Below are 27,543 nucleotides of genomic sequence, written 5' to 3' on the forward strand. Positions count from 1 at the left end.
ATACCACCCAGGGAGCAGTCCATGGTCTGACTATTAAGGATGATCGGAAGTGAACTTTGTTTTTTTAAAAATATATTTTTATTGATTTCAGAGAGGAAGGGAGAGGGAGAGAGAGATCGAAACATCAATGATGGCAATCACTGATAGGCTGCCTCCTGCACACCCCCTACTGGGGACTGAGCCCACAACATGGGCATGTATCCTGACCAGGAATCGAACCATGACCTCTTGGTTCCTAAGTGGTTGATGCTCAACCACTAGGATTATTGCTAATATAACTCAACACATTGGTCACATGAAGATTCGGCAAACCCACAGATTAAATCAAGAAAATAGAGCATTAGGTTAATTCAAGTTAAGAATGACTTAAGCCAGTAACCATTGGGAGTAGGGATGAGAATAACAAAGATTGGAAAAAGAAAAATCTGATTTTTAGTTGTATCTGCCCAAGGGTTTAACCACATTTCTCACTTTTAATTGCGAACATCGTTAAGCATCCAGCAAAAGACCAGCTATCTTCAACAATTATCAGGCTCCGGAGGTCACCAATTAGAACCCTGCAAGGATTCGAATTAAAAAAAGTTCTGTGATGAGACGAAGTAATGATCCAAGGGAGAGATTAGTCCTGTTCAGGCTGCACTCATTACAAAACCCATTTCCTGTGCGTGGAGACTCAGTGTCTCCCGTGTACCCTGCCGACAGGACACCCTCACACTCCGAAGCAGATCGAGGGCTGTGCCAACGATGTTCTACCACAGCCACGTGACACACGCACTTTGCTCTCCTGAATGTTTGCTATTGATTAGATAGATGTATGATAACGCAGACTCGAAGGGTGTGAGAACATTCAAAACAAATCCGAGGTTATAATTGTGCCATGGCTACTTTCAATTTTTAGGTCACTTCCATAACCATAATCACTCCTTATTTATATACAGTCAGAGTAATTGGGGGGAAATAATCCTTAAGATAATAAATCTCATTTCTCATCTGATGATGATCGGACAGGGTCACTTTTAGGAAAAGAATTCCAAAAATAAAAGAGCATGACCAAGGATCCCAGCGAGATCCCAGAGAACACACCTACTCAACACACCTATCAACAGCCCTGGCCCGTGTGGCTCAGTTGGTTGGATGCTGCCTCATTCACCCAGAGGTCGCTAGTTCAGTTCCTGGTCAGGGCATGTGCCCAAGCTGCCAGGTCAATCCCCAGTAGGGGGCATGACAGGAGGCAGCCAATGGATGATTCTCTCTCGTCACTGATGTTTCTCTCTCTCCCTCTCCCTTCCTCTCTCACTAAAAGTCAATAAAAACGTATTTTAAAGATAAATAATAAAAGGCATGTCAACAAAACCATAAACAATATGCTAGAATAATAAACATGGCCAGAAAAATGCAGCTTAATAATAATAGTACAAAAACATACAAGATGTCCCCAAAATACCATTATTTCCCTTATAGCTCAACAGTCTAAGCTCCCTGAAAATTGCCAAAGAGGCATAAAAACACTGTTTAAAAACAAAATACAACTGCAACAGCAACACCGGTGCTGTCCCTCAGATCCAGTCTCCCTAGAAAGTTAAAACGATGATAGGACGCGATTTACACTCAACTCAACAGTCACAGCTTCTGAGGACGGCAATGGTCTCAACACAGACACATCCAGCCACTGACCGTGGGGACACGGCCTGCGCCCGCTGACAGCCAGCAGGAGCTCTGCGGACCGGCTCCCGCTCCATCGCATCTCATAGGCCGCTTCTCCCTACGAGTCTGACACTCTCTCGGGGCCCAGGGGGTTTTCTTAAAGGGATCTGTCAGGTGAGGTGCAGACCTTCCCATTCCAGACCACGTTGTGCATCAGAATCATCCAGGGATCTTAGGAGAAGTCACTACACGAAAGCCAGTCGATAGCATCTGTCTGTTTACAGCTTGTCCTTCGACCACGATGTATTCAGTTAGCAACCTCCCACACCAGAGGTTCCCCAGTGTCAAATCGACGGACAGCTGACGGCTCCGTTTTGAGGCTGACTCACAGATTACCGTTCCTTTGCAGAACTGCCCCACACAGGCAAACGAGACAGAACAAAAGGGTAAGTAAGCTTTCCTTTGGCTAAAACTTTGACTACAACTAATGATACGTATCTCAGGTTGATGTCCGACTCCCTTCTGTTCTCTTGTCTCAAACACAGGAAGCTGCCCTGGCCAGGGTGGCTCAGTTGGTTGGGCATTGTCCTGTGCACCGAGAGTTCACCCATTCAGTTCACAGTCAGGGCACATGCCCGGGTTGTGGGCTCGACCCCCCAGTAGGTGACATGCAAGAGGCAGCCAATCAATGATTCTCTCTCTCTCCTTCTCCCTTCTCCTCTCTTTAAAATCAGTAAGAACATACTTTTTTTTAAAAAAAAAAGTAAGAACAGTTTGTTGACCAATTCAAGGAATGAGTAACAAACTAGGATGAGAACACTAGACTAGTAATGGGCCCCGGAATCCAGGGAAGTGGCCCAAGACCAGTCTCAGACATTTACCGACTGTTATAGCAACAATGGTGGTGCCCCCCCCCAGCACCCGCCGCCCCTCCCCCCCCCCCCCCCCCCCCGTCCCAGGGCCACAGCACAAACAGATGCACCACCGCAGACCTGAGGAATTACTATTTCATGAGAGAGTGCGGACGCTCGACTGGGGGAATTGTCTAAAAGGGCTCTGTGAGGGAGGAAATAATGGGAAAACGCTGAAAAGCACAAGGAAAGGCAGCTGAAATAACTGAAAGTGCTTGTCCTGAAGGATAAATAATTCAGGAGAAAGCGAGACGTCTACACAAACACTTCTGTGCGTCTCATAAAGGAGGGACCCGACTCCGTCGGGGAAAGGCCGGCAGCAGAGCGGGAACTGAGAGGCAGAGCCTGCAGGAAGGGAGCCGCCGTCCCAGGAGAGAGGAAGGTCCTGGCCACAGCGTTTTCCCAGGTGGACCTGCTGCCTGGGGACGTGAGGCTCCCGCAGAGCCCCGCCCAGCCCGCCGCACGCGCCTGGCGGGCATACAGAGCGCTCTTCCATCCGGAACACTTCCCAGGACCCGGCTCTGCACCGGGAATGCGACACGCACACGAAACATGTTTACTGAGCCCTGGTCCTGCGGCTCAGCTGCCTGAGCATCCATCGCCAGGAGGCGGCGAGCAGGAGGCAGCCAATCCATGTTTCTCTCTCTTTCTCCTTCCCTCTCTCTCCAAAACCAGTGAAAACATTTAAAATATACACACATTTACACTTGTGGAGTGAACATTCCATGGCAGGGCTCACGGAGAGGCACGGGAGGACCTGATGAACGTCAAGGACACCGGGGTTTGCGCACCCCGCATGGCAGCCATGCCTGTCCGTCGCCACAGCAGCCACTGGACAGCAGGTGCTGACCGTCTGTCCCTCAGCTCCAGGGGCCCAGCAGGCCCTGCTCCAGGCGCCGGGCGGGGATTCTGCCAGCGGATTCCTCCCAGGCCGGAGGTTCCCCGATAGAGCCGGGCGGGGACGGGTAAGAGGAGCTCTGAGGCGTGGGGTGCTGCTGGGCGGCCCACTGCACCCCAGCTATGGTCGTTAGCAGAGCTCTCAAAACCGCAGCTCCACCATGACAGCCGCGTAGGTGTCCTCACACAGGGACCGCAATGGGGCTGGGTTATCGGGGCCACGTTTCTGATGTCCCCTGAAAAGCGCAGGACGACGACACTGTAGCCCGGGACCTTGACAGGCACACCGGTCGGCAGGCTGATTCGAGCAGCGCAGCCTCCGTGTCTGGAGTACACACCGCTCAACACATTAGTCAGAAGGAGTGTTTATCATCTTGAAAACAGTTGCTATTCCGGGGACCAATTACGTTTACACACGGCGTTGTGAATGCCAGGAGGAGGAGAGGTACAAATCACGGTGCTGATGACGCCGCTGACAGAGAAAGGGTGGCACACGGTTCCACACAAATGCCCGGCCAGCCGAGCCCTCCCGATGCCGTGGTCCCCGGGGCGCGAGCGAGCGGGGCCCCGACAGGAGCTGCAGCGCAGCACAACGAAGGGGCTCGGAGGGGAATTCAAACGCAGCCCGAAGCGAACGCGCCCTCCGGTCACCGTGTCACCGGCTTTTGCTCGGGGCGCCCCCAGAACCCGGTGTTAACCCGCGACCCCAGATAAGCATGGCTGTCTAGCTTTCTGACAGCTGCGGGAGATGCATTAATGAGAATATGTTAGGAGGAGTGTGATCTGGTGAGGCCTGAACAGGAACTAATGAGAACACGGGCTCGAGTGGCAGACCAGCGCTTATACCTCCGACACGGGAAACGAGCCGGTGGGAGGCTCTGGACTCTCAATCAGGCGCGGTGAGACCTCCTCCCGGGATGAACGCCGACCTCATGCCCCGCCTCGGCCGCACATGGCACACGACCCCCTGCCCGCTCCCTGCTTGTGTGTGTTCCTGGGGCAGCGGCCTCTGAAGAGACGCCAGTTCACTGAGCAACACCCCTCAGTGCTCGCGTGCGGAGGACGGAGAGGAGGGTCACCCGAGAGGAGTCACAGGGGCCCCCCATTCTCCGGCAGTCGCATCCGCTGGGCAGCGCCCCCGTGGGAGGGAGGGGTTGGGCGAAACCGGAGAGCCTGAACATCGGGGTGCCGGCTCTAGAACCCTCTGCCCTCCCTCGCCCTGTGCCGATGGCTTGTTTGGGGGAGCCCCGTGCTGCTCGTCCTCTCTGAGACTCCGCTGCGTGACCTGTACAGTGGGATCGGCTCTGGCCCCAGGTAGCTGAGGAGGACAGTCCATGTACGTCCGTGGGAAGGACACCACTCCCAGCCTGCAGGGGCGCCTGGTGCCCGCGGGGCCACGGCAAGGGCCCTGAGGGAGGGCCCCTCGGAAGGTCACGGCCATGCAGCAGAGGTGAGCGCAGGGCCCCGGTCCCTGTGGGAACCGTCCCAAGTGCAGAGACACCTCGGCCTCAGTGGCTGGCCGGCTCCCAGGCTCGGGGATCCTGCGGAAACAGCCCCAGGGTCTGCTGGGTGAGGGTAGCCCCAGCGGCACCCCCGAGCTGTGCACTCCCACGGCGCCCACAGACCACGGCTCCGGGACCTCCCGAGGAGGACACACAAGCTGGGGAGTGCTCTGTTTCCGTGGCACCGCCACTGTCACTCCCGTCCTAGTCCGTCAGGGCGACCGGTAAGGCATCAGAACCAGCCCGGCCCCGCCCGCCTGCCCAGCAGGACTTCCCGGGACTGTGGAGGACTGTGGAGGCGGATCCCCGTGTAGTCACGACGGCAGTCACCGCCACGTCTGGCTTCTGAGCATGTGAACCGTGGCTGTGTGTGTGTCCGACTGAAGAAATGAACTTCTCGTTCTAGTTCAGTTTAATTAATTACATTTAAAAGCTTCACATGGCTAGAAGCTATGACAGCACAGATCTGGAACACAGCCAGCAACTAAACCGCCAGGAGGCAGGCGGGTGAGCAGCAGAGAGAGAGAGAGGACAGTTAAACATGTATTTTTTTTCATCCAGCCATCGACTGAGGCCTGCGACATCCGCCACGGCTTGCTACCGGGCACCCCGTGGCTCTGAGCAGGGGCCGGAAGGGGTGGACAAGCACGCGGGCCTGGGAGGCAGGTGACCACGCTCCATAAACGGTGGGCCTATTACCGCCTAATACAGGATACTGACCCTGTACTTGGGAAAGACCACCTGTTGATGCTCTCAACACAAAATTTAAACTTTGAGCTTTTTATTATTATTATTGATATCAGAGAGGAAGAGAGAGGGAGAGAGAGGGAGAGAGAGATAGAAACATCAGTGATGAGAGAGAATCATTGATCGGCTGCCTCCTCCGTACCCCACACTGGGGCTGGAGCCTGCAGCCCGGGCATGTGCCCTGACCGGGAATCGAACTGTGACCTCCTGGTTCTTAGGTCGACGCTCAACCACTGAGCCACACGGCCAGGCATGTGCACATCTTAATCACGGCTCAGTCCCACACTCAGGATACTGCTGGCGTGTGGCAAGTACTCAATGAAGAGATGAATATATGGAGGAGTAGGAACCATAAGATTTGAGTTCCCTGTTGGCTTTTGCCATGAACTAACTAGTGAAATGACCCTGACCTACGGGTTTTCTCAGCTTTGTTTTCCATTTCTTCTCTCTACTGCTTCCCACCCCTGTCGAGGCCCAGGGCCGGGAACTGCCTTCGGAGGAAAGGGTGGGTCACTTCTGCTTCCCTTCCCAGACCCTTCCCCTTCAGAGTGCCTTCCTTCCTGCCCCTTGCAAAACCTACTTCTAGAATCTTCCATCCACCCTGTAACTCCTCAAATCCTGACGAATTCAAGGTTTGCTGGTTACTCAGGGCCCTTCCTATTCTTCGTAACAAAGGACCGTGAGCAACACAGCTAGAAGCACTGCATGAGTGTCCCCATATTCCTTCTTGTCATCTCAGCCCTTTATGTACAAAAGAAAGAGGACGATGACCGCCCTGCCACCCGGCCCTGGCGTGTGACGCCGCACAATAGACGGCACCTCCCCGCCGGCCGCTGAGCCACTCGGAGCCGTCTGCCTCCCGAAAGCCTTTGTCCACGTTGTCAGGCCTGAGTCTGACCGACCACAGCAGCGGTGGTGGCCGTCGGGATGGGTGAAACCTACACTCTCCAATTAAAAGAGAGACCCAGTGTCGTTCAATACGAAAACATGACTTACGATTAAAAACCCTGAAGGCCGCCTGGCCGGTGTGGCTCAGTGGTTGAGCACTGACCTATGAACCAGTTTGATTCCTGATCAGGGCATATGCCCAGGTTTCCGGCTCGATGCCCAGTCGAGGGCGACAGGAGGCAGCTGATCCATGATTCTCTCTCATCACTGATGTTTCTGTCTCTCCTTCCCTCTCCCCTTCCTCTCTGAAATCAATAAAAATATTTAAACAAAACCCGAAGGTTTTGCCTATAGTGATAGGCAGTTTTAGCTCCGCCCCGTAAGTAACAAAGGTAAACTGCATTTTAAATGTAACAAATACTTTCCATTCCATCGTAACTGTGGCAGGACGAGGGGGCAAGAACTCCAGCCTGGGAGCGGACCACCCAAAAGGCGAGGGAGAGACATCAGTAATGGAGTCATGGATCGGCGGCCTCCTGCACGCCCCCCACTGGGGATGGAGCCCACAAGCCGGGCCTGTGCCCTGACCGGGAATCGACCGTGACCTCCTGGTTCATGGTGGACACTCAACCACTGAGCCACGCCGGCCGGGCCTGCATCCTCTCTCCCTCCCGGCCAATGCCAGGTGACTGAGCGAACAAAGGACTAATCTAGGTGCACTGATTGTATTCCAAACAGCAGAAGAGTTTAACAGTGAACCATGGCTTCCAAACGACCGTCCTTCGTCCACCTATCCAATGCCTCGCACGCGCCCGGGGCCACGCTGGCTGCGGAGTTCTTCCCCAGGCGAGACTGGAGGCGACACTCAGAGCAGGAAGGCAGACATTCGGAGGAGAATGATGGCGGAGGTGGGGGCACGGGCCATGGAGGCAGCAGCCGAGGACTCAGTCCCGTCAGCTGCAGGGTCAGAGGTGAGATGTGCAAGCTGAGACCCGGGGAAGGCTTCACCATGAGGACCCTGTGGTCGGGCCCGGCTGTGCCAGACCTCGGGCCGCCTGGGGGAGGGGGGGGGTCCGCTGGGCGAGGGGCCGCTCATAGAGGGGGAACCCCATAGGAGCCTGGTGCGGAGACACTGCTCCGTGGTGACTAAAGCTCTTAGGTACCGTCCCCCCAGCGATCCGCAGAGAAAGTGTGCTGCGTGCGCCAACGCTCCAACACAAGACGGACCCGGACATGACGGGGTTTTTCACCTTCGAGTCTGTGGTCCTCCTGGCAGCCATTCATGGATATAGAGCCATGAGGTACCCCTCTAGGAACACAGGACTCGAACCCCAGACCACAGGGCAGCCTGGAGGAGAGGCAGGAAGTCGCCTCCCGCCACCGTGACTTAGCGCAAAGGGACAGGATGCTTCCCATTCAGGCGTCACAGGGAGCTCGTCCGACCGCCGCGGCCCAGTTATGCGGAATAAGAACCTATTTTCTGAGAAGTCGGGTGAACAGACCAAAAAGCACAGCCCGTTTCCAGGCTGCCGGCCTCGGATGTTATGTATTCCCTATGTCACGCCTTCCTCGCTTGTAAATGGGGAAAACACCACGTGCTTTTCATGGTTGAGAAAATAGGGCGGATGCATAAAGGACACCTACTGAGCGCTGCACCTGACACTAAGCAGACGTTAATAAGCGAGTCCTGCTCTGGGATACGTTTACGTTAAAACACACCAATGTCTCCTAGTGCTCCCTTATTTACAGAGACTTGGCCTAGGAACCTTACCAGGGGTGGGCTGTCCGTCTCCCCCACCCCGCTCCCCAGCCCAAGAAAGAAGCTGTCAGGGTGCTGTGCTCCTCTGGGTAAAAGACAGGAGAGACGGCCCGGCCGGCGTGGCTCAGTGGTTGAGCATCGACCGAGGAACCAAGAGGTCACCGGTTCGATTCCCAGTCAGGGCACATGCCCGGGTTGCCAGCTCCGTGCCCAGTAAGGAGCGTGCAGGAGGCAGCTGATCGATGTTGGTTCCCATCGATGTTGCTATCTCTCTCTCTTCCTCCTTCTCTCTTTCAAAATCAATAAAAAATGTTTTTATAAAAAAGACAGAAGAGATGCCTGTGTCAAAGGTAATATGGCCAAATTCATGCAGAAAACAAACATTTACGAACCCTGAACGCCGTCACACCGCCACTGAGATGCGGCAGGAAGGGGGAGAAAGGCAGGCCTGAGAGACGCTGCCCAGCTCAGGAGAAGGCCTCTGGGGTGTGGGCTGGTGAGGGCGCACCTGGTCGTCTGAAGCCCCCGTGGCACTCAGAGCTCAGGCAGGGGTGATGGGGAGGGGGAGGGGCAGACACTGCCTAGGCCTCCGTAACACAAACATCTGGGGCAATGAAAACATTAATCCTAACAGCCCACCTCTGTCAACCTCGGCTCCCCCCAGGTCATGGCCAGGTCCTGCAAGCAGCTGGCTGAGGTCAGACAGGAGCCTGGGGAGCGCAGGTGGCCGGAAAACACCAGAAGGAAGGGCCCCTAAAGGGGCAGTGCTGTGAGGACCCGGATGTCAGCCTTGGGCTCAGGCAGCAGGAGGCGGGGGACAGCGTGGAGGGTGGGGCAGAGCGAGGAAAGGCAAGGACGTGGGCCGCGTGCCCAGGAGCAGGGCACCGTCACAGACGTGCAGTGCGCGCCCCGGTCCCCGGGGAGACTGGGGTCTGCTGTCTGCCCCGCCTCGGGGATGCCGCAGGGAACAGAACCAACCCAGGCCCGACCTCTAGGGGACCACAGCCCAGCAAGGGGGACGCACCGTAAGGGGTTGGGGAGGGGTGGACAGAATTACCCAAGGAAACCAGAAGTCCTCTAGGTGTATTGCCAGCTACAACAGGATCACGACTGTAAAACACTAACCGTCCTCATAGCAGTGGGCGCACTGGGCACCCCCGCTGCGGTGCTGGGCTGGGCTGTGCACCGGACATCGTGCCTGTCGGAGCAGCGAGAACACTCGCAGAGGCGAGGTGACCCTCCTAACACTCGGCTACCGCCCAGCGCCGGTCTGTGGCCCAGGCTGTGCTGGGCGGAAACACCCAACAACGTCCACTCGGAAGACTTTTAAGCATCAGCTACGGAGAGGACCCCCACACGCGGGGCTGACAGCAGTGACCACGACCCAACCTCTTTCCACACGAGTCTCCCTGATCAAGAGGTTCAGACACGATGCTCAGAGCCGCCTGGAACTCGGCTCCTTCTCTGGTTCCGGGAACAGCCTGACTCCCCACGTGCCACTGACGAGGGCACAGTGTGTCACAAGGACGCCCAGCCCGGGGGAAGCTGACCCGCACTCTCCTCCGCTTTCCTGGCTCTGGTGCCACAGCCAAAGCAGCACAGAGGGGGCACCAGCTACTCCTCTGTGACAGAGGTGCCCTGGGAAGCTGGGTGTGGAGGGGTCCCCCAGCCCCCTCGGCCAGGCTGCAGGTCAGCCACAGCCAGGAGGATGTGCTCAGGGCTCAGCCACAGAGGGAAAGGCGTGCCCGCCTGCAAGCCAGCAGGGCACCCAGTCCAGCCCATTAGTCAATAATCGGGCAATGACGACGAAAAGATCTAAAAAACTCACTTCCCCATAATACTTAGGTTCGTATTTTAGATCAACGTGGTAATAGTCTCCCCTTAGCAAAAGCTAAGTGTATGAGTGATCAGTATTAGTACAAGTCAATCAAATATACGTGTATCACTATGGAAATATGTCACGTTATATAACTCTAGTTTCACAGAAACACATCTGTCTGTTACATAGGAGTGCGTGTATTTATCTGCCTGTGTGACATGGCCCACAATGTCACAGTGTTAAAGCACTGGTCACAAGCCCCCTTCCCATTACTTTTCCGGCTTCTGTCCATGGTCCATGGATCAGCACAGACGCGCCGGCGGGTCCCGCTGCTGCGGTCTCTCCCTCGCAGTAACTGTGCACCCAGAATCCCTCCCCATTCCAGAACCCGTGCGGTCACCGCGTTCTGTGACATCGCCTCTGCGGGCTCTTCCTTCCTGGTCCCCTTCGGTCCCACCTCAGCTTCCAGTCCGACCTCAGGGGCAGCGCGGGCGCTCCCACCACCCCACGGCTCACACTCGCGCACCGGCACACGGGGCAGCATCGCGATGGCGAACGCCTGATTTCCTTCATATCTGTGTCCATCTTGAGAGCAGAAGATTGTCTTTATTCTCCTTCCTCCTCCATCCAGCTCAGGCACAGCCTCTGATACAGCAGGTGTTTAATAACATCACCTGCCCGGCCGGTGTGGCTCAGTGGCTGAGCGTCGACTTAGGAACCAGGAGGTTGTGGTTCGATTCCCCGTCAGGGCACATGCCCGGGTTGTGGGCTCCATCCCCCAGTCGGGGGTGTGCAGGAGGCAGCCGATCAGCGATTCTCTCTCATCATTAATGTTTCTATCTCTCTCTCTCTCTCCTCTCCTCTCCTCTCTGAAATCAATAACATATATATATATATATGTGTGTGTATATATATATATATATATATATATATATATATGTAATAATAATCATTAGTTTGAGAAGATGTTTCCACACAGGTCTGACCACAGTGCCACATGCTTAATGTGGGGAAAAGAGTCCATAAATAGAAGCAGCAACCTTCCAAATGAGCCAGGTGCAAAGAGGATTTGGTTGGTAAACACAGCACTTCAACAGAGAAAATGCATCATGTGACCTTCCTTTTCAATGGGAAGGGGATGCGGACAGAGGGTGGGGGGGAACTGGGGTCTGGAGAAGCCCTGGGGGAAGAAAGCATCCCCGGGGACAGCACCTCCACAGCCACGCCCGCTGCTGAGCCACAGAACCGGCTCCGACCTGTCCCGGTGGAGGAGCCTCCCAGCGAGGAGGGAGGGCGCGTGGGCCCCTGCCAGGCACGTTACACTCCTCACTGATGTTCTTTCACGGGCCGCCCTTCACACACACACACACACACACACACACACACACCCCTAACGCCACCGCAGGGCGGCGTTCCCCTCCTTTACGGGTGAGGAAAGTGCCTCGTTGGGGAACAAGCCTGCCCGAGTCCCGGAGGCCACAGCTCACCTGGAGCCCTGGGCACCCACTGTCAGGCAACCTGTGCAGACGCGGAAATCAGAAGCTCACATAGCACGCTTTTCCCAGGCCCCGGGGCATGCCCCCCCCCCCCCCCACACACACACACACTTAGAAAAGAGAAAGAGAGAGAGAGAGAAGACGGGTACGTTGGGGACTGTGCAAATGCACAGACACTGGGCATCGCAGCTGAGGACCTCCTTCCAGAAGCCAGTGGTCACCCAGGGCCCACCGCTCCCGCCCCCTCTCCCTAGGATTGAGCCTAGAAATCCAACCACATCCTGTCTCCCAAGGCGGCTGTGAAATGCGCTGCAATTCTATTACAGGCTCTGGGTGCAAATCCAGACGCTACGCACGTCATTGCTAATTACTTCTCTCTGTCCTGCGGACAGCGTCAGCCACGGAAAGGCCCACGGCCCAGCCAGCTACCCCGAGTTTACATATTAATATCATTCGCGGCGGCATTATAACACCTTTTTTTTCCTCTTTGAAAAACCACCGGGAGGCCAGACGAAGTGCTTCTCCGAGAGCTTCTCCAGGGTCTGAAGGCATTCACTCTGGCCGCCAGCCGCTCACGTTGGGGACATCACGCTGAGCGTCAAAGAAGCTCCCCGTCGGCCCAGCTCCCACGGCCAGGAAAACAAATTACAGCGAGAGGCACTGGTTCCGCAGAAGGGGAGACGGAACCGAACGCCCCGTTTTCTAGGTTAGCACACGATGTCCCATTACCGCGGCCTCGTGAGAGGTGGCGGGGAGAGCCCGCCAAATACATGCTTCCAACGTAGCAGCCCCCACAGAAATGATGCCAACAGGACACAGAAGGCCCCGTATCTGAGCATGCTCACACTCACGCCTGGCGGAAATGAACTTGACCCTGGGGGTCAAGAACCTTTATGCTACGGATGAACTCCGTCGGATCACCCACCTCTGGGGGCCAAAGAAACCAACCGAACGGCCCCGCAGACTCGCGCACGGAGGCCCCCACAGCACCCACTGAGTCAACGCGTCCCGAACACCGACCGGGTCCCAGGCACAAGGGGGTGCAGGGGCCCTGCCTTCAGGGGCTCCCTCTGTAAAGGGGAGACTTAAGTGAGAGGGAGACTGGGCCCCAGGGTGACAAAGACCATGGCCAAGGCGTGCCGTGTGCTGGGAGGCATCAGAGAAGGACAGGGAGGGTCCCCAACCCGGAATCCAGAGCGGGGCGCCCGGTCCCCTCTGCATGCTGCCGCCTGCACTGAGTCCCTAAGATTATAAATGAGCAGAGTGCGTAGAGGGAGAAGAGCATCCGCCTTAAAACAAACTAAAAACAACAGAAAACAAAGCAAAACAGGGCACCGAAAGGAGCACATGGCTCTGAGTCAGAGGCAGCCCAGCAGGCGGGAACCACAGGGCCCCAGCGGGGGGCGCAGGTGAGAATGGACAGGGAGGCGTGGGACCAGCCTGGGAAACTGAGCTTTCCCCTTGAGGACAGGACGGAGGGAGAAGTCATAAGCCAAGCAGAGGCCTGGCTGGGTCTGCATCTTTGGGAGGATTTGCATCTGGCACAGCTTCCTCTTAGAGGGCAAGTCTGGAAGGAGCACGCCCGCCAGCGAATGGTGAGGAGGCAGGTTCAGGCCGGTGGGCAGCGTGGACAAGTCAGGACCGTTCATCTCAGACACTGCAAGTGCTCCGTGGCACACACCCAGCTGAGGGCACGAGGGCACACATGACAGGGAGTGCTCCGTGTAGCACACCAGCTGAGGGTCTGAGGGCACACATGACAGGGAGTGCTCCGTGGGGCACACCCAGCTGAGGGTCTGAGGGCACACATGACAGGGAGTGCTCCATGTAGCACACCAGCTGAGGGTCTGAGGGCACACATGACAGGGAGTGCTCCATGGGGCACACCCAGCTGAGGGCACGAGGGCACACATGACAGGGAGTGCTCCGTGGGGCCCACCCAGCTGAGGGCACGAGGGCACACATGACAGGGAGTGCTCCGTGGGGCCCACCCAGCTGAGGGCACGAGGGCACACATGACAGGGAGTGCTCCGCAGCCATGGAAAGCGGCGTCCCCAACTTTCCAAGGACCAAGGAAAACAATGACGTCGGAATCGCAAACTAAACACCAAAACACAACATTCTGGATGGCGAAGGAGACTACCCGAAACATGAACAAGCACTATCTCCAACGTGTTGCTTTAGGAGGAGGGCAACCGTGTTTTTTTCTTTTTTATACTTTCTGTTTCCCATAACATGCGTTCACCTATCAAGCGGGCACACCGTGATTTCTCCGATCAGGCATGTGGGTGGGTGTTGGTTACACAGGGATCTACAGACACGGGCCCCGGCCTCATGGCTTATGGCCCAGGGGAGCACGTACTGCTTATCATCAGGATGGTCTCTTTAAATTAAACTGAAAGGAGAGGGCGGGGAGTGTCCTGAACTTGCTTATGAGGTGCAGCAGGGTTTCAGTGGATCCCTTACGATTTTCTGTGCAGAGGACCATGGCGTCTACCAACGGAGGAAACGGTGCCTTTTCCTTCCCGATCCAGATGCCTTTGGTCTCAATGCCTGGCCCTGGCAGAGACCTTCAGCGCCATGCTGGTCACAGGGGGTGAAAGCAGTCACATCTGCTGGCTGCTGATCTTAAGGGGCAAGGCCTTCCAAGTTGTGACGTCACCTGGGGGTTTTCACGGCTTGCACTTTATCAGGAAGCTCCCTTCTATGCCTCGCTTGCTGAGTGTTTTTATCATGAAAGGATGTTAGAAGCTGTCACACGCTCTTATTGTGTGTCTACTGAGAGGACTGTGTTTTTCCTGTGTTCTATTGATATGGGGTATTAAATAATGAATTTTTGGATGCCAAACCAACCTTCATTCCCGGGATAAGTCCTATGTGATCCTGCTGGATAATCCTCTTTATATGTTGCTGGGTTTGATTTGCTAGTATTTTGTTGAGGGTTTTTGTGTTTATACTCATAAGACGGAATGAATGGTCTGTGGATTCTGTGTGAAGTCTTTGTCTGATTTGGTATTCAGGAATGCGTTGGGAATTAGTCCCCCTCTTCAATTTTTTGGAAGAATTTGTCAAGAAGTAGTATTAATAAATGTTTACGTTTTTGGAAGGATTCACCAGTGACGTCATCTGGACCCGGGTTTTCTTTGTAAGTTGTTGTTTCCCAATTCAACCATCTCTTCACCATTCTATTCAGAGTCCCCATTTCCTCCTGAGCCAGATCTGATAGCATCCTTCTAGGGGTCTATCCAGTTCATCTAGGCCAGTGGTCGGCAAACTCGTTAGTCAACAGAGCCAAATATCAACAGTACGACGACTGAAATTTCTTTTGAGAGCCAACTTTTTTAAGCTTAAACTATATAGGTAGGTACATCGTTATTAACTTAATTAGGGTGCTCCTAAGGCTTAGGAAGAGCCACACTCAAGGGGCCAAAGAGCCGCATGTGGCTCGCGAGCCGCAGTTTGCCGACCACAGATCTAGGTCATCTAATGTACGGGCATAGAACTGTTGGTAGTTTTTCCCTATAATCCTTTTTGTTTCCATAAAGTCAACAGTAATGTCTTCTTTTTCATTCCTGATTTTAGTCATTTGAGCCTTCTCTCTCTCTCTCTTCTTAGGGTCAATGTATCAAAAGTCTGATTTATTTTTATGTTTTCAAAGAATCAACATTTTGGGGCTTGTTGATTTTCTCTATTGTTTTTCTATTCTATTCATCATTTTTCATTCTAAGCTGAATAACTTCCTTCATTCTTCTTGTTTTAGATTTCCCGGTGTCTTAAGATGAAAAGTTAGGTAACTGATTTGATATTTATCTTCATTTTTAAAATATATATTTTTATTGATTTCAGAGAGGAAGGGAGAGGGAGAAATAGAAACATCAGTGATGAGAATCATTAATCGGCTGCCTCCTGCATACCCACTAACTGGGGATCGAGCCCGCAACGCAGGCATGTGCCCTTGACCAGAACTGAACCCGGGACCCTTCAGTGTTCAGGCTGACTCTCTATCCACTGAGTCAAACCAGCTAGGGTATTTATCTTCATTTTTTACATAGGTGTTTATAGCTATAAATTTGCCTCTAAGTACCGCTTTAGCTGCATCCCATAAATTTTGGTATATTGTGTCTTCATTTTCATTCTTCTCAAAGTATTTTCTAATTTTTCTTGTGATTTCTTATTTGGCTCACTGGTTATTTAGGAGTCTATACATTTCCACATATTTATTAATTCCCTTAATTTCTTTCTGTTATTGATTTCTAATCTCATTTTGGTCAGAGAGGATGTTTTTGTGTTATTTCAATACTTTAAAAGCTATTAAGGCCTGTTTTATGGAGTCACACATGATCTTTCATGGACAATGTTCATGAGCACTTGAGAAAGTTACAGCCTCTTAGCTCCCACTGTTGCTCAGGAAATGTGTTCTATGGATGTCTGACAAGTCTATTCAGCTCACACTGCTGTTCGTCTTCCATTTCCTTACTGATCTTACCAGTAGTTGCTGTATAAAGGGTACTGCTGTCTCCAACTATTACTATTAAGCAGCTCAATGATTTAAGGACGTTGTGTAGCTTCCTATTGCCTTTGTAACAATTTCCCACTAACGTAATGGCCTGAAACGACGACAAGGATGCATTATATTATCATTCTGAGGTCAGAAGTCTAAACAGCCATGAAAGGCAGCATTTCCTCGAGGGGCTCTCAGGGAGAATCCTCCTCCCGGTTCTTCTCCCAGCATCTCCAAGGGTGTGTCCCCCGAAATGGAATGAGCTGGGGAAAAACAGCCTGTTGCAGCTCCTGTGTCAGGAGTCGGGGCCAGAGTTCTTTGCCGAGAAGAAGCGTCCGTCCGTCCGACTGGAATATTGCCTCTGTGTCTGCAAACACCCCCGGGAGCCTCGGAGGCGTGGGGAGGCCTCTGCCAGGAGCAGGATTCGCATTCGGGATGGAATCTGGACGAACCACCGCCTGCTGACGATGCAGCGCTAACCAGAAACACTCGCAAAGAAAGCAGCGATTTCGGCGCGTACTTGATGGCGAGAACTGAAACCACGAAGCCTCTCATTTAAATGTAAAGTCTACTGGGAGAGTGTGAACCAACTCACAGTCAATTTGGACGCCTGGTGGTCACTGACGAAGAAAAGCTATCAAGAGCAATGAGCTCTGCAGACAGCCCAGCGGTGACAGATTATCCCTCCGAGTTCCCCGGGCGCTTCCTCCTCACTCTCACCGGCTTAGGGCTCCGGAAACCCACCCACCCTGTTCTGCTGAAGCATCGCAGGCAGTGGCACATTTTAAGATTTTATTGAAAAGAAATGCATTGCCAAAATAAAAAAAGCGCTTTTAAAATAAACATTTTAAGTGTAATTTACACCGAGGGGATGTCATGAAGTTAGTTCCCTTAAGGGAGAAAGGACACAACTGGGGTTCCCTTCCCTCCCCGACGCCATCAGTGCCCATGTGGCCCCAAGGGCGCCTTCCTTTGCCCTTTCTGTCTCGGTCGGTTCTGCACTCTCCCTGGGGAAGGGGAGAGGGAGAGAGTGTCTTTCTCTTCTCCTTTTCGACCGTGGCTTCAAATACAAGGCAATGCATGGGCAGTGAAAGCAGACGCCCAGAAATACTCACTCTAGACTGCATCGTTCTAAAGCTTTTCGCCCTGTACCGCTCAGCAGCCCAAACGAACTTTCTAAAACGCACAGCTGACCACGTCCTCCCCCTGCACTGCGCCCTGCAGTGGTGTCCCAGAACCTTCGATACGTTCACGCCCCTCAGCCACCTGCAGGCCCTGCACGGCCTAGGCCCCGCCTACCCCTCTAGTCCCATTCGTCCATCCAGTCCTGCCTTCACCTTATGTTTAGACGGATGGCCAGAAGGTGCTCTCACGTATTCATTCAACAAGCACTGAGCGCCCACTGCATGCCGGGCACCGTTCTGGGCAGGGGAGACCTGGCAGGGAAGGCAGGCCGGTCCAGCAGCCTGGGGACTGGTCACAGACAGCCTTGGGCATGTCCCTGAAACTTCCCAACGAGTCTGGGGGCAGGTGGCATCGCACCTGTCCTGACAAACTACAAGCACGGGAGCTGAGAGAGGGGAAGGCGTGGGCCCAGGTCCAAAGGTTCTTCCACACAGAGGGCGCTTCCCACTGGTGGTCGGGGTGCCCACGCCTGGCACACCTGCCTGAGAACTAGTCGCCAGCAACTCGAGTAAAAGAAAAGGCCCCCATTGCAATCTCCCTGCACCAAGGCATCATGGGATGAGGCCTGCACAGCCCTGCCCCACAGGGAAGAAACTGAGCCCCACCCACGGGTGATTCCACAGACACATCCTGAGCCCCGGCCGCTCCCAGGTGCTGGCTGAGCATCGGGGAAGGAATCGAAGGGAAGTCCGATTTGCTGATTGTAAGGAACCCGGGCTCCAGGGGGAGAAGTGACTCCAAAAAAATCATGACCAAGCCTGGTGAGCCAACAGTTCACGTCCAGTTTTCTAAATAAATGCTTCTCCCGGCCGGTGTGGCTCAGGGGCTGAGCATCAACCTATGAACCAGGAGGTCACGGTTCAATTCCCAGTCAGGGCACATGCCCGGGTGGCGGGCGCCATCCCCAGTGTGGGGTGAGCAGGGGGCAGCCGGTCCATGCTTCTCTCTCATCATTAATGTTTCTGTCTCTCTTCCTCTCTGACATCAATTTTAAAAAAGTAATTAAGAAAAGGCTTCAGTAAGCAGGCCACGGTGCCGTCTGTGTCGTGGACTGTGGCTCCAGGAGAAGGAAAACGGGAGCCCGGTCCGCGACTCAGGAGGAGAGGAACCTTCTGAGAACCTACAACGTTCTCGGGCCTGAAGCTCAGAGAGCTTGTCATCACCAAAGCGCCACGTCCGGTTCGTCCGCTTCCCAGGGGAGGCGCTGGGAGAAAGCCACAGCACGCCACCAAGGTCCGAGCGTGGCCTCTGTACGTCACCGCAGGCCACGCTCGCACGGGGCAGGGAGCGATGGCTCCGCCCTGGACGGCGGCACCGTGTCGGAAAGCAGAGAGACTCCTCTGCCTGTGCCTGTCTCGGAGACGGACAGACGGACACGGAGATATAATTTCCTTAGGGCGGTACTCTTCGTACTTCACAAAATAAAAACAGAGCAGTGCTCGGGAACCCAGTCAGAATCTCCTGAGGCACCCGGGGACCCGGGGACGGGAGACACTGCTCGGCTCCCCCTCGCCCCCAGGCCGGGACTCTGCACCCGCACTGGGAAGCCACTCACGTGGGCAGACGGTGGGAAGCAGGGCACAGAATTCCCACACCAGCTTCCGCTGCTCTCGTCTGTGCCCTCACACAGATCAGAGCACCCGACTTACATCCGGCCACGCAAACACTGCATTTTCCCCGACAGAATAAACGGTCACAGCCGCCAGCTACCCTCACACTCTCCTTGAAAACAGTTTCTCAGTTCCAGCTTTCGGAGTATCTTTTCTTTAGGGCACAGTCAGCCCGAGACTGGAAGTTGGCTGCGTGACCCTGAACCAGTTCTACCTCCCTCCAGCCTCCAGCTCTTTCTCTGCAGAATGACCACAGCGAAACACCCCCACCAGGCGGTCACCAGGGTTGGAGGAAGTGAAGTGGGGAAAAGCCCGGCCACACGGGGCCTGGCACACAGTGGTTCTCAACCTTCCGGCCCTTTAAATACCGTTCCTCATGTTGTGACCCAACCATAACGTTATTTTCATTGCTACTTCATCACTGTCATGTTGCTACTGTGATGAATCGTCATGTAAATATCTGATCTGCAAGATGGTCTTAGGCGACCCCTATGAAAGGGTTGTTCGTCCGCCAAAGGGGTCGCGACCCACAGGTTGAGAACCGCTGCTTAGGCACTCAAGGAATAGGGGCTACAGAACACACACAAGCCACCGCTTCCTGCAAATACTCCTTAGAGAGCGTGCCTCTTACAATATCCAAAAGGTGAGAGCTTAACAGCAGCCGGTGAAAGCCAAACGCCACTGCAGCTCCGTGATGGATCAGGGCTCACAGGCTCAGGAGCAGCCGGGCTGAGGCAGAGGGCGACGGCGCTACGTGCAGCGCCACCTGGTGGCAAGAAGAGCGGCGTGCACATGACGTACAGCCTGAAACAGGAACAAGGGCAAAGGATGGGAAGGAAAACTGCCCCTTCTCCTCTCCAGTATAACTTCTCCCGGGAGCCTGGGCCAGCAGGGGCCCCAGATGGGAGATTCCTATCAGCAGAGGGACCAAGCAGGGCGCTCTGGCACGCTCCGGCTCTTTACCACGCCAGGACTCGGCCGGGAATACCCTGTCAAGCCCTTCAAATAGCAGCCGGGCTGACGGGTGAGAGACTGCGGACATGGACGGAAACAGACGGCTCGCCGGGGCGCAGGAGGGTGTCTGTGCCTGGCGAGGCTCTGAGTGTCCAGACGCGGTCACAGGTGCGTGCAGAGGCCTGGCTGCGACAGCTCTGTTTGTGAACTGCAGCTTCAGGTGCTGCCTCCGCGGGGAGCACCGTAAACACCCATCAGCGCTGCTCACTCTGCGCCTCAAGAATGCGTTTCTCCCCGGCCGGCCGCTGTGGCTCAGTGGTTGAGCACTGACCTATACAGTAAGCTTTCCCACTTCCTCCTTGACCCCTGACATACACGTAATTAAAACCCCTGCCTGGGACGCGTACTCAAGACCGAAGGTATCGCGAGGGAGCACAGGGAAAAGCGGGCCTGCCTCCAGGTAAAATACATGTTCCGGAACCTCTTCTAAAAATTCATCCTCCCGCCCTGGCCCCTGAGGCTCAGCTGGGCATCTTCCTGTTGCCGAAAGGTGGCCAGTTCGATTCCTGGTTGGGGCACATGCCCGGGTTGTGGGCTCGATTTCCCGTAGGGGGTGTGCAGGAGGCAGCTGATGGATGTTTTGCTTTCACATCAGTGTTTCTCTCTCTCTCTCTCCCTCTCCCTTCCTCTCACTCTCTGAAAATCAATAGAAACTCTTTAAATGACTAAGGACTTGAAATTAGCTTCCCTGGACATTTCCATAAATGCTTACTTAAGGTATCAGACAAAAAGCAAGCCTGGATTTAAGGGAAACCATTGCAAACAATTCTTTAAAAATAATAATAATATTAAATAATTCATCATCACCAATGGAAATTCCTAACCGGCTTCTACCACAGACACCTCCCAGGAAGCAGCTGGCACTGAGGGGCCCTGGATTGGGCAGCTGCTGTTAGGATTTTCATCCCCGATGCCAAGGAGCACTCGACTTCCTTCTTACCGGTTAAAAAATGTAATGCATTCTCACTCCCCCCGGAGGGGAGGAGGACAAGGAGCACCAGGGCCCTGTGGTGCCCAAGCTGCCGCGGGCACTGGCTCTGCTCTGTCCATTGCTCCTCTGGCCTTGGGTGTCCGTGTGGCTCCTGGGACGGCAGGCCACTCCTGCAGGTAAGAAGGCTTACGTGGCAGGTGGCAGAGGCTCCAAGTGCTGGTTCTGATCTGCCCTAAGGACCCTCATCAGGGGTGTCAGGAAGGAGAGCTGATTGCATTAGCGTGCACCGGCTTCAGCTCCCGGGGAAAGGATCAAAGGAAACAGACCTCTGATTCAAAGCAGACCTGACACAGCCTCTCAGCACGTCCCGGAGAGGGCCCTTCCCCAGGTGGCTCACCCTGCATCTCACTAGGACCTGCTTGCATGTGTGTCTGGGAGCCCATCAGAGACCCCCTCCCTCGCTCCAGCTCAGGTGCCCCACCTTCCTAAGGGGCAGGCTCTCTCGAATGGAGACATGAAAAGGCCATGGACCAACCGTGGGCCAAGCACGATGTCAGGTGCCAAAGACACAGACACGTGGGACGAGGCCCTGCCTCCCAGCAGCTCACTCTGCCCCAGGGAAGATAAGAGGTGGCAGAAACAGCCTGGCCAGTGGGGCTCAGTGGTTGAACGTCAACCTATGAAGCTAGGGATCACGGTTTGATTCCCTGTCAAGGCGCATGCCCGGGTTTCGGGCTCAATCCCCAGCGTGGGACCTGCAGGAGGCAGCCGATCACTGATTCTCTCTCATCATTGATGTTTCTCTCTCTCTCCCTCTTCCTTCCTCTCTGAAGTCAATAAAAACATATTTTTAAAAAACAAACAGAAAACCCTAAGAAGTACAATTAAAAACGGAATCACCACGCCCGCCTCTGGATGTAGCAGAGGCTCACACTATAGTCTGAAAGAGCCCCACGTAAATACAATTCTGCAATTTCCATTCACAATCTTCTCTTGTGCTTTACACACCTGAGGACATTCAAGAAAATCAAAGGTATTTTCCAAAAGGGTCCTCAAAAAATGAAACCGGGTTTTGTGGCACAGAGCTACGCACAGGGCAAAGGGACACGCTGTCACCCCTCACGTGCACCCCGCGTCACACTGAGTCCCAACATCAGAGAAGCGGGTGCGAGCTGAACGGTCGTTCTAAACGACCGACACAGCGCTCCACCGACTGGGCGCACACAGACCACCTTCCTCGCCACTCCTCCGCTCCGCTGCCTCCTGCCACCGACCACTATGCATAACCTGGCAGCGAGCCAGCCGCCAATCCATATATTATATCAGATAATTAAAAATACAGGGTTCTGTAATCTTATTTACTGGTTACTTGGCTTGTATTGAACACCATCCAAAGCGAGACCAGAGTGCGGGATTAAATTATAATGCGTAAGGCATTTCTGGAGATGGCTGGGAGTCCGAGTCAGCACTTGCCTCCCAGCAAACACAACACAAAGCACAGCCCAGAGCAGTACTTCCATCTCCAATTAGCCTCCCTGGCAAGAAAGGGCACGGCCAGTGCACCCCGCAGGCGCCTGCGTGGAAGGGGGCGGGGCGGGGTGGAGGGGACACAGCAAAGCCCTTTTGCTTTGATTTGGTTTTATATCAAGTAACCATCACCCGTTACTTTGGGGAAAGAAACAGAAGTATTCAATATCTGGGGGAGGGGCTGAGGGGGAGTGGGGCGGGAGAACCAGTTATCTTGAGAAAATAAAAATGAGAGTCAGCAACAAAGGCCCATCATAAAACACCAGCTGGAAAAAAGTCTAAAGGCCAACCTGGCCCTGGCTGGTTCGGCTCAGTGGATAGAACATCGGCCTGTGGACTGAAGGGTCCTGGGTTCGATTCCGGCCCAGGGCACATCTCCAGGCCTGGTTGTGGCGAGTGTGGGAGGCAGCCAATCAATGAGTTTCTCTCACATGGATGTTTCTCTCTGTCTCTCTCCCTCCCTCCGACTCTCTCTAAAAATCAATGGGAAAATATCCAGGGGTGAGGATTCACAAAATACAAAACGAACGAAGAAAAGCCAGCCTCTGCTTCGATGTCCTCCCAGCTCAAGTTTTCTGTTAAAGATGATTCGGAAAAAGGAATTCAGCTGGAGAGCTGATCAATGCCAGCAAAGCCGTAATTGTTTACGAAGTGACAGCACCTAACTCCTAGGCTGTCCCGTGGCCACACTGCGCTGGTTACTGAAGTGACGGAGTGGTCACGGGAGGCATGGAGGGGACGCGGGGGGGGGGGGGGGCTGTCACTCCAAAGTGCCCCTCGGCCCGAGCGCGGAAACCCTGCCACACACATCGGTCCCAAATGTTCGCTCCTTCGGAGGAGACCGGGAGACAAGTCCGGGAAGAAACGTATTTTGGAAAATCAAGGTAAGTCGGCCGAAGCCAGCGTATGGATTAAGCTGATCTCTGAGGGTTTTGAGTGAACTCGGGCAAAACGCTTTGCTCCATCTTTCCGGGGAGGCGTGCGCAGCACGAACAACGGCCTTAAGAGAGAGGCCTGAGTCCCAGTCGCATCCCTCTCTATGGCCTAGAGGCTTGCCAAGAGGGTCCTGGCTCCCTCCCCTGGAACGTGGAGACTTCAGAGTCCGCCCACAAGGGGTGCGAGCCTGAGTGTGCCTGGCAGAGCTCTAGAAACTTCCAAGCACCCGGCAGACACAGGCAGGGACCGCCTTGGGAGACCTTCACCATGAGGGGTCCCTGTGCCCACCACTCCCCAGGGAGGGGCGCCCACCAGCACTGTGCAGGGTCGAGGAGCAGGCTAACCTCTGAGGGAGCCGTTTCCTTTAGACACAAAGAGCCAGACACGTAGCTAATCAAGAATTAGCCCCCTCCCGCGCCCCCCCCTGCCCCCCCAGCCAACACCAAGAGATGGTCCTCAGGTTTCAAATCAAAGCTTCCTCGCCACCGCGGAAGCTCGGATTTGCTCAACAGCACGATGAATGTTGTCAGTGACAGGCCTTCGCTTCGCACGGGAGACCAGCCTGTGACTGAAGGGGAAAGCCTTTTCTTCTGGCGGAAAGAAAATTAACAGTAATGAGCGCATACGAGGCACTCGGAGCTCTCTTCTCCCGTCGCGCAACTGTTCGGGGTGAGAGATGTACTTCCAGCAAGGATTACGTTTGCAACGGAATAGCAAGGTTTAACTTCTGTTTCAAAAAGACACCAAGTGGCAACACTGTCCAATATCTGTCTCAAGGAACTGGAAGCGGTCACACTAGTAAAAGCACAGAAACCAAAGGAGCTTTGAATGGATGAGCCACGCAGCACTATGGCAACACGGCACCGGAAAACAATCCTGACTTTTAAAATAACTCATTGAACTCTTACACTGTTCCTTTCCCTGAGCACGACATCGCTTGGATCCGGCTCCTCTGTTCAGAAAAACCCACCCGGGCCCACAGCCCAGAGCACTTCTCACGCTGCCCAGCGCACAGGACGGACAGAGACGTGCCTTTCACAGCGATGACGGCCCAGCCGGCAACAAAAGACGTGGGAGCACCCTAAAGGCAGGGGGTCCGGCCTCACGCAGACCCGACTGTGCAGGGAGGACGGGCATCCGACTCCAGGTCCTCCCCTCACTTAGGGATGCACGCCTGTCACTTTCTCACAAGCCCCTCTTACCAAGGAAAGCGACATGAGCCTGAGATGAAAATAACCCGGGAGAGCTCTGCAAACCAGATCCCTGTCCAGCCACCCGACTACCACTGGGTTCCTGGAGACGGGGAGTCCCCCTCGGCCGCCCTGCCATCGGTCCACAGACAGCCCCTCCGGAGAACAGGTTGCATCCGGCCAACAGCGGAGGTCACGGCTTCACAACACAGACATCTAGATACAAATAGAACATGTCTGCCTCGTCTTTCACTTTCAGCAAGGAAGGAGCCAGGGCATGGAGACCGGCAGACAGAGTTTATCTCAGGAGGTATCTGGGCTGTCGCTGCAGAGTGAGCCACCAGGAGGTGACAGGTCTGACCAGGAGCAGAAAGGGCTCCTGCCTTTGCCTGAGCAGAAGCAGACCTGTGGCCCCCGCGCCCATCTTCATCTGAATGCGGATTCCAGACCCAGGAGGCGCACAGAGCTGCTCTGCTTGGGGAAGGAAGGCTTCCTTTGCCCTAAGAAGTATGGACCCTGGGGAAGCGGGGGGAGGAACCAGCCAGGGATGCTGTACCGGGGAGGCACGCCTCCACGCGCCCCCGCACCCGTCCTGCACCTCCCAGGGCTGCCCACACCTGAGCTGGCGAGAGCGGTGCTAAGGGCATGGGCGGCTAAGACTCCTTGGCTGATGTTCCGGACCCTGAGCCAGCCAGCCATGAGGGTCACCCAGCTCTTCCCCAAATGAGGGCAGGCGAGCCAGGGGGGGGGCCTAGTGCCTGCCTCTTCTCTCCTGCCCCCTCCAAGGGCCAGTCTCAAGGGTTGTCCTGACTGGCTCACCACCAAGGAGAGCAGACTGCCCCCCCTCCAATCCCCAGCGCTGCCCCCCGCCCCGGATCCCCAGGGCTATCAGAGACTCTGGAGAAACACAGGGAAGGGAGGGAAGTGTGCTCTCCCACCAGGACCTCTGGTCCTTCTCTAGGTGCCTGGGGCCTGCCCCCAGACCTCCTCCAAGGTCCTCAAACTTCACAACAATCCCAGCACCTGTTCCCTTTGCCTCTCTGCACCTGCGCCCCTCAAATCCCCCATCTTCTCCCAGCTTTCTTCAGTTCCTTGGGTAAACCAAACCCCAGCTCCCTGCCTCCTCCCCACCCTCCTCTCCCAAGAGATCATTCAAACCCCGCCCCACAGAGCCCCCAAATGTGCCTGTCCCCCACCCCGAAGTTTCCCTTGGGTCTCCTCCGAGTCCCCATCAGAAAGCCCAGCCTCCTTCCTTCCCAAATTCGCGGCGGGCTTTCCCCAGGTGTCCCCTATCCTCCCAGCTCCCCACCCGGGCGCCCCCAAATGGCTACCAGGGCTCCTCCGGCCTCCCGGGGGGCTGTTTCCAGCGCGGTCCCTCCCCGCCCCTGGCCCCAGGGCCCAGGCCATCACTCCCCAGGCCCCCGGGGTCCCGGGCGACAGTTGAGGGCCAGTGGCGCGCGCCCTCACCTTGGTTCACCAGCCGCAGGGCGTGCGTGAACGAAGGGTCCAGCGAGTCCTTCTCGGCCATCAGCTCCGGCAGGTACTTCTCCTCCATGCTCGCCGGCCGCCCGGCCCGGGACCCGGACTCGAGGCGGGCGGGCAGCCGCTGCCCCGCAACCCCCGACCGCGCCCGCGCCCCAGCGGCGCGGAACCCGGACGCGGCCGAGCCCAGCCGGGCAGTCAGCCCCGCGGCGGCGGCGGGCGCGCAGCTCCGGTCCCGGGGGGGCCGCCCGCCGAGTGCCCCGCGCCGGCCGCCGCTCCTCCCGGACGCGGACCGCGCTCCCGCACCTGGCGCTGGGGGAGCGGGCGCGGGCCGGCGCGATCGGGGGACCCTGGGGACGGCGGGCGGCGGCGCGCTCGGCAAGCCCCGGTTGTCCCGGGCGACCCCCAGCCGCCGGCGCCCGCTCCGCCGCGACCCGCACTCCGCGCGCCGCCCGAGCTCTGAGCCGCCGGCCGAGCGCCCGCCCGCCCCGCCCCGCCCCGCCCCGCGCCTGCGCGCTGCTCCCGCGCCCCGCGTCCCGCGCCCCGGGCCCCGCGCTCCCAGCTCCGCCGCCGCTGCCGGGGTGGGGCCGCCCGGGCAGTGCTGCGGGGCCGCCGGGAGGGGCACCGTGGGCTCCCCCCGCCAGCCCCGCCCCCTCCCCAGCCCTGGGGGCGCTGCCAGTCGCGGTCACAGCCTTGCCAGGCGCGGGGACCCAGAAACTGAGGCCCAGAGAGGTCAAGCGGTTGGGCCAAGGTCACCCAGTGAGCCCTCCCGGAGAGAGCGGCGCGCTCGGCGCCCCGGGGCAGGGCCAGGCCCGGAGAGAGGACCGGGAGGGGGCCGGCTCGCCCCAGCGGGTTCTGGGGAAAGGCCACCTAGCAGGCTCCCTGCGCAGGCTCCAGGACTTGCCCAACTTATTTCACTTTGCTGCCCGCTCCTTCCGGCAAGGGAAAACCGCGGGCTCAGCCACTCCTAGGCGCCTAGCTCTGCGCGTCCATCCCCAGACCCTGGGCGCCCAGGCCCATTGCATACAGCGCACGCCCTTCAGGGCGTCTTTGTCACCCAGAGTCACCACCGGGTGGTCATTCTCTGCCCAGAAGCCTGCTGTGCCTGGATGCAGAGGAGGCACTCGCGCTGGTGCCAGACCCCAGTGGGGAGAGCGCCCTGGGTGCACATGGGCGCCTATGTCCTCTGTCCCCTCAGCCCCGCCCCCGCCCCAACCCCCACCGCCCCCCCCCCCAAACCATTTTCCAGATGTTTTTCTGAGCTTGTGGAATAACCATCCCCCAGCAACAGGCCAAGGACTCCGGTCTGCTCTGCCCCCCCTCCCCTCCCCAAACCCCACATCAAGTCCTGGCCTCCATACCACCTTCCCTGGACAGCCTTCCAAGAGCCCCTTCCCACTCCCTGCAACGCTTGTCCCTGCTGTGTCCCCACCCACCCCATCCCCCCCTGTCACCCCCAGTGCTGCTCCGCCCTCACTCAGAAGGCTGGGATTCTGTTTTCATC

General features: G+C 56.1%; 1 protein-coding gene across 4 annotated transcripts in view; it reads right to left on the minus strand.

Annotated features, from left to right (window-relative positions):
- Positions 1 to 27,543, minus strand: part of KHDRBS3 (KH RNA binding domain containing, signal transduction associated 3) — a 276,012-nt gene that overhangs the window by 60,391 nt on the left and 188,078 nt on the right. For 2 of the 4 annotated variants that reach the window (XM_036337602.1, XM_036337603.1), the window contains exon 1: positions 26,025 to 26,513. The exons of 1 other annotated variant lie outside the window; for it this stretch is intronic. In XM_036337602.1, coding sequence (XP_036193495.1) covers positions 26,025 to 26,112 — 88 coding nt within the window. In that variant the 5' untranslated portion in view covers positions 26,113 to 26,513. Of the gene's footprint in view, positions 1 to 26,024; positions 26,514 to 27,543 lie in introns of those variants that run through there. One more of the 4 variants, XM_036337604.1, reaches the window with a different exon arrangement.

Source organism: Myotis myotis, unplaced genomic scaffold (genome assembly GCF_014108235.1).
Source record: "Myotis myotis isolate mMyoMyo1 unplaced genomic scaffold, mMyoMyo1.p scaffold_m19_p_16, whole genome shotgun sequence".
NCBI lineage: Eukaryota > Metazoa > Chordata > Mammalia > Chiroptera > Vespertilionidae > Myotis > Myotis myotis.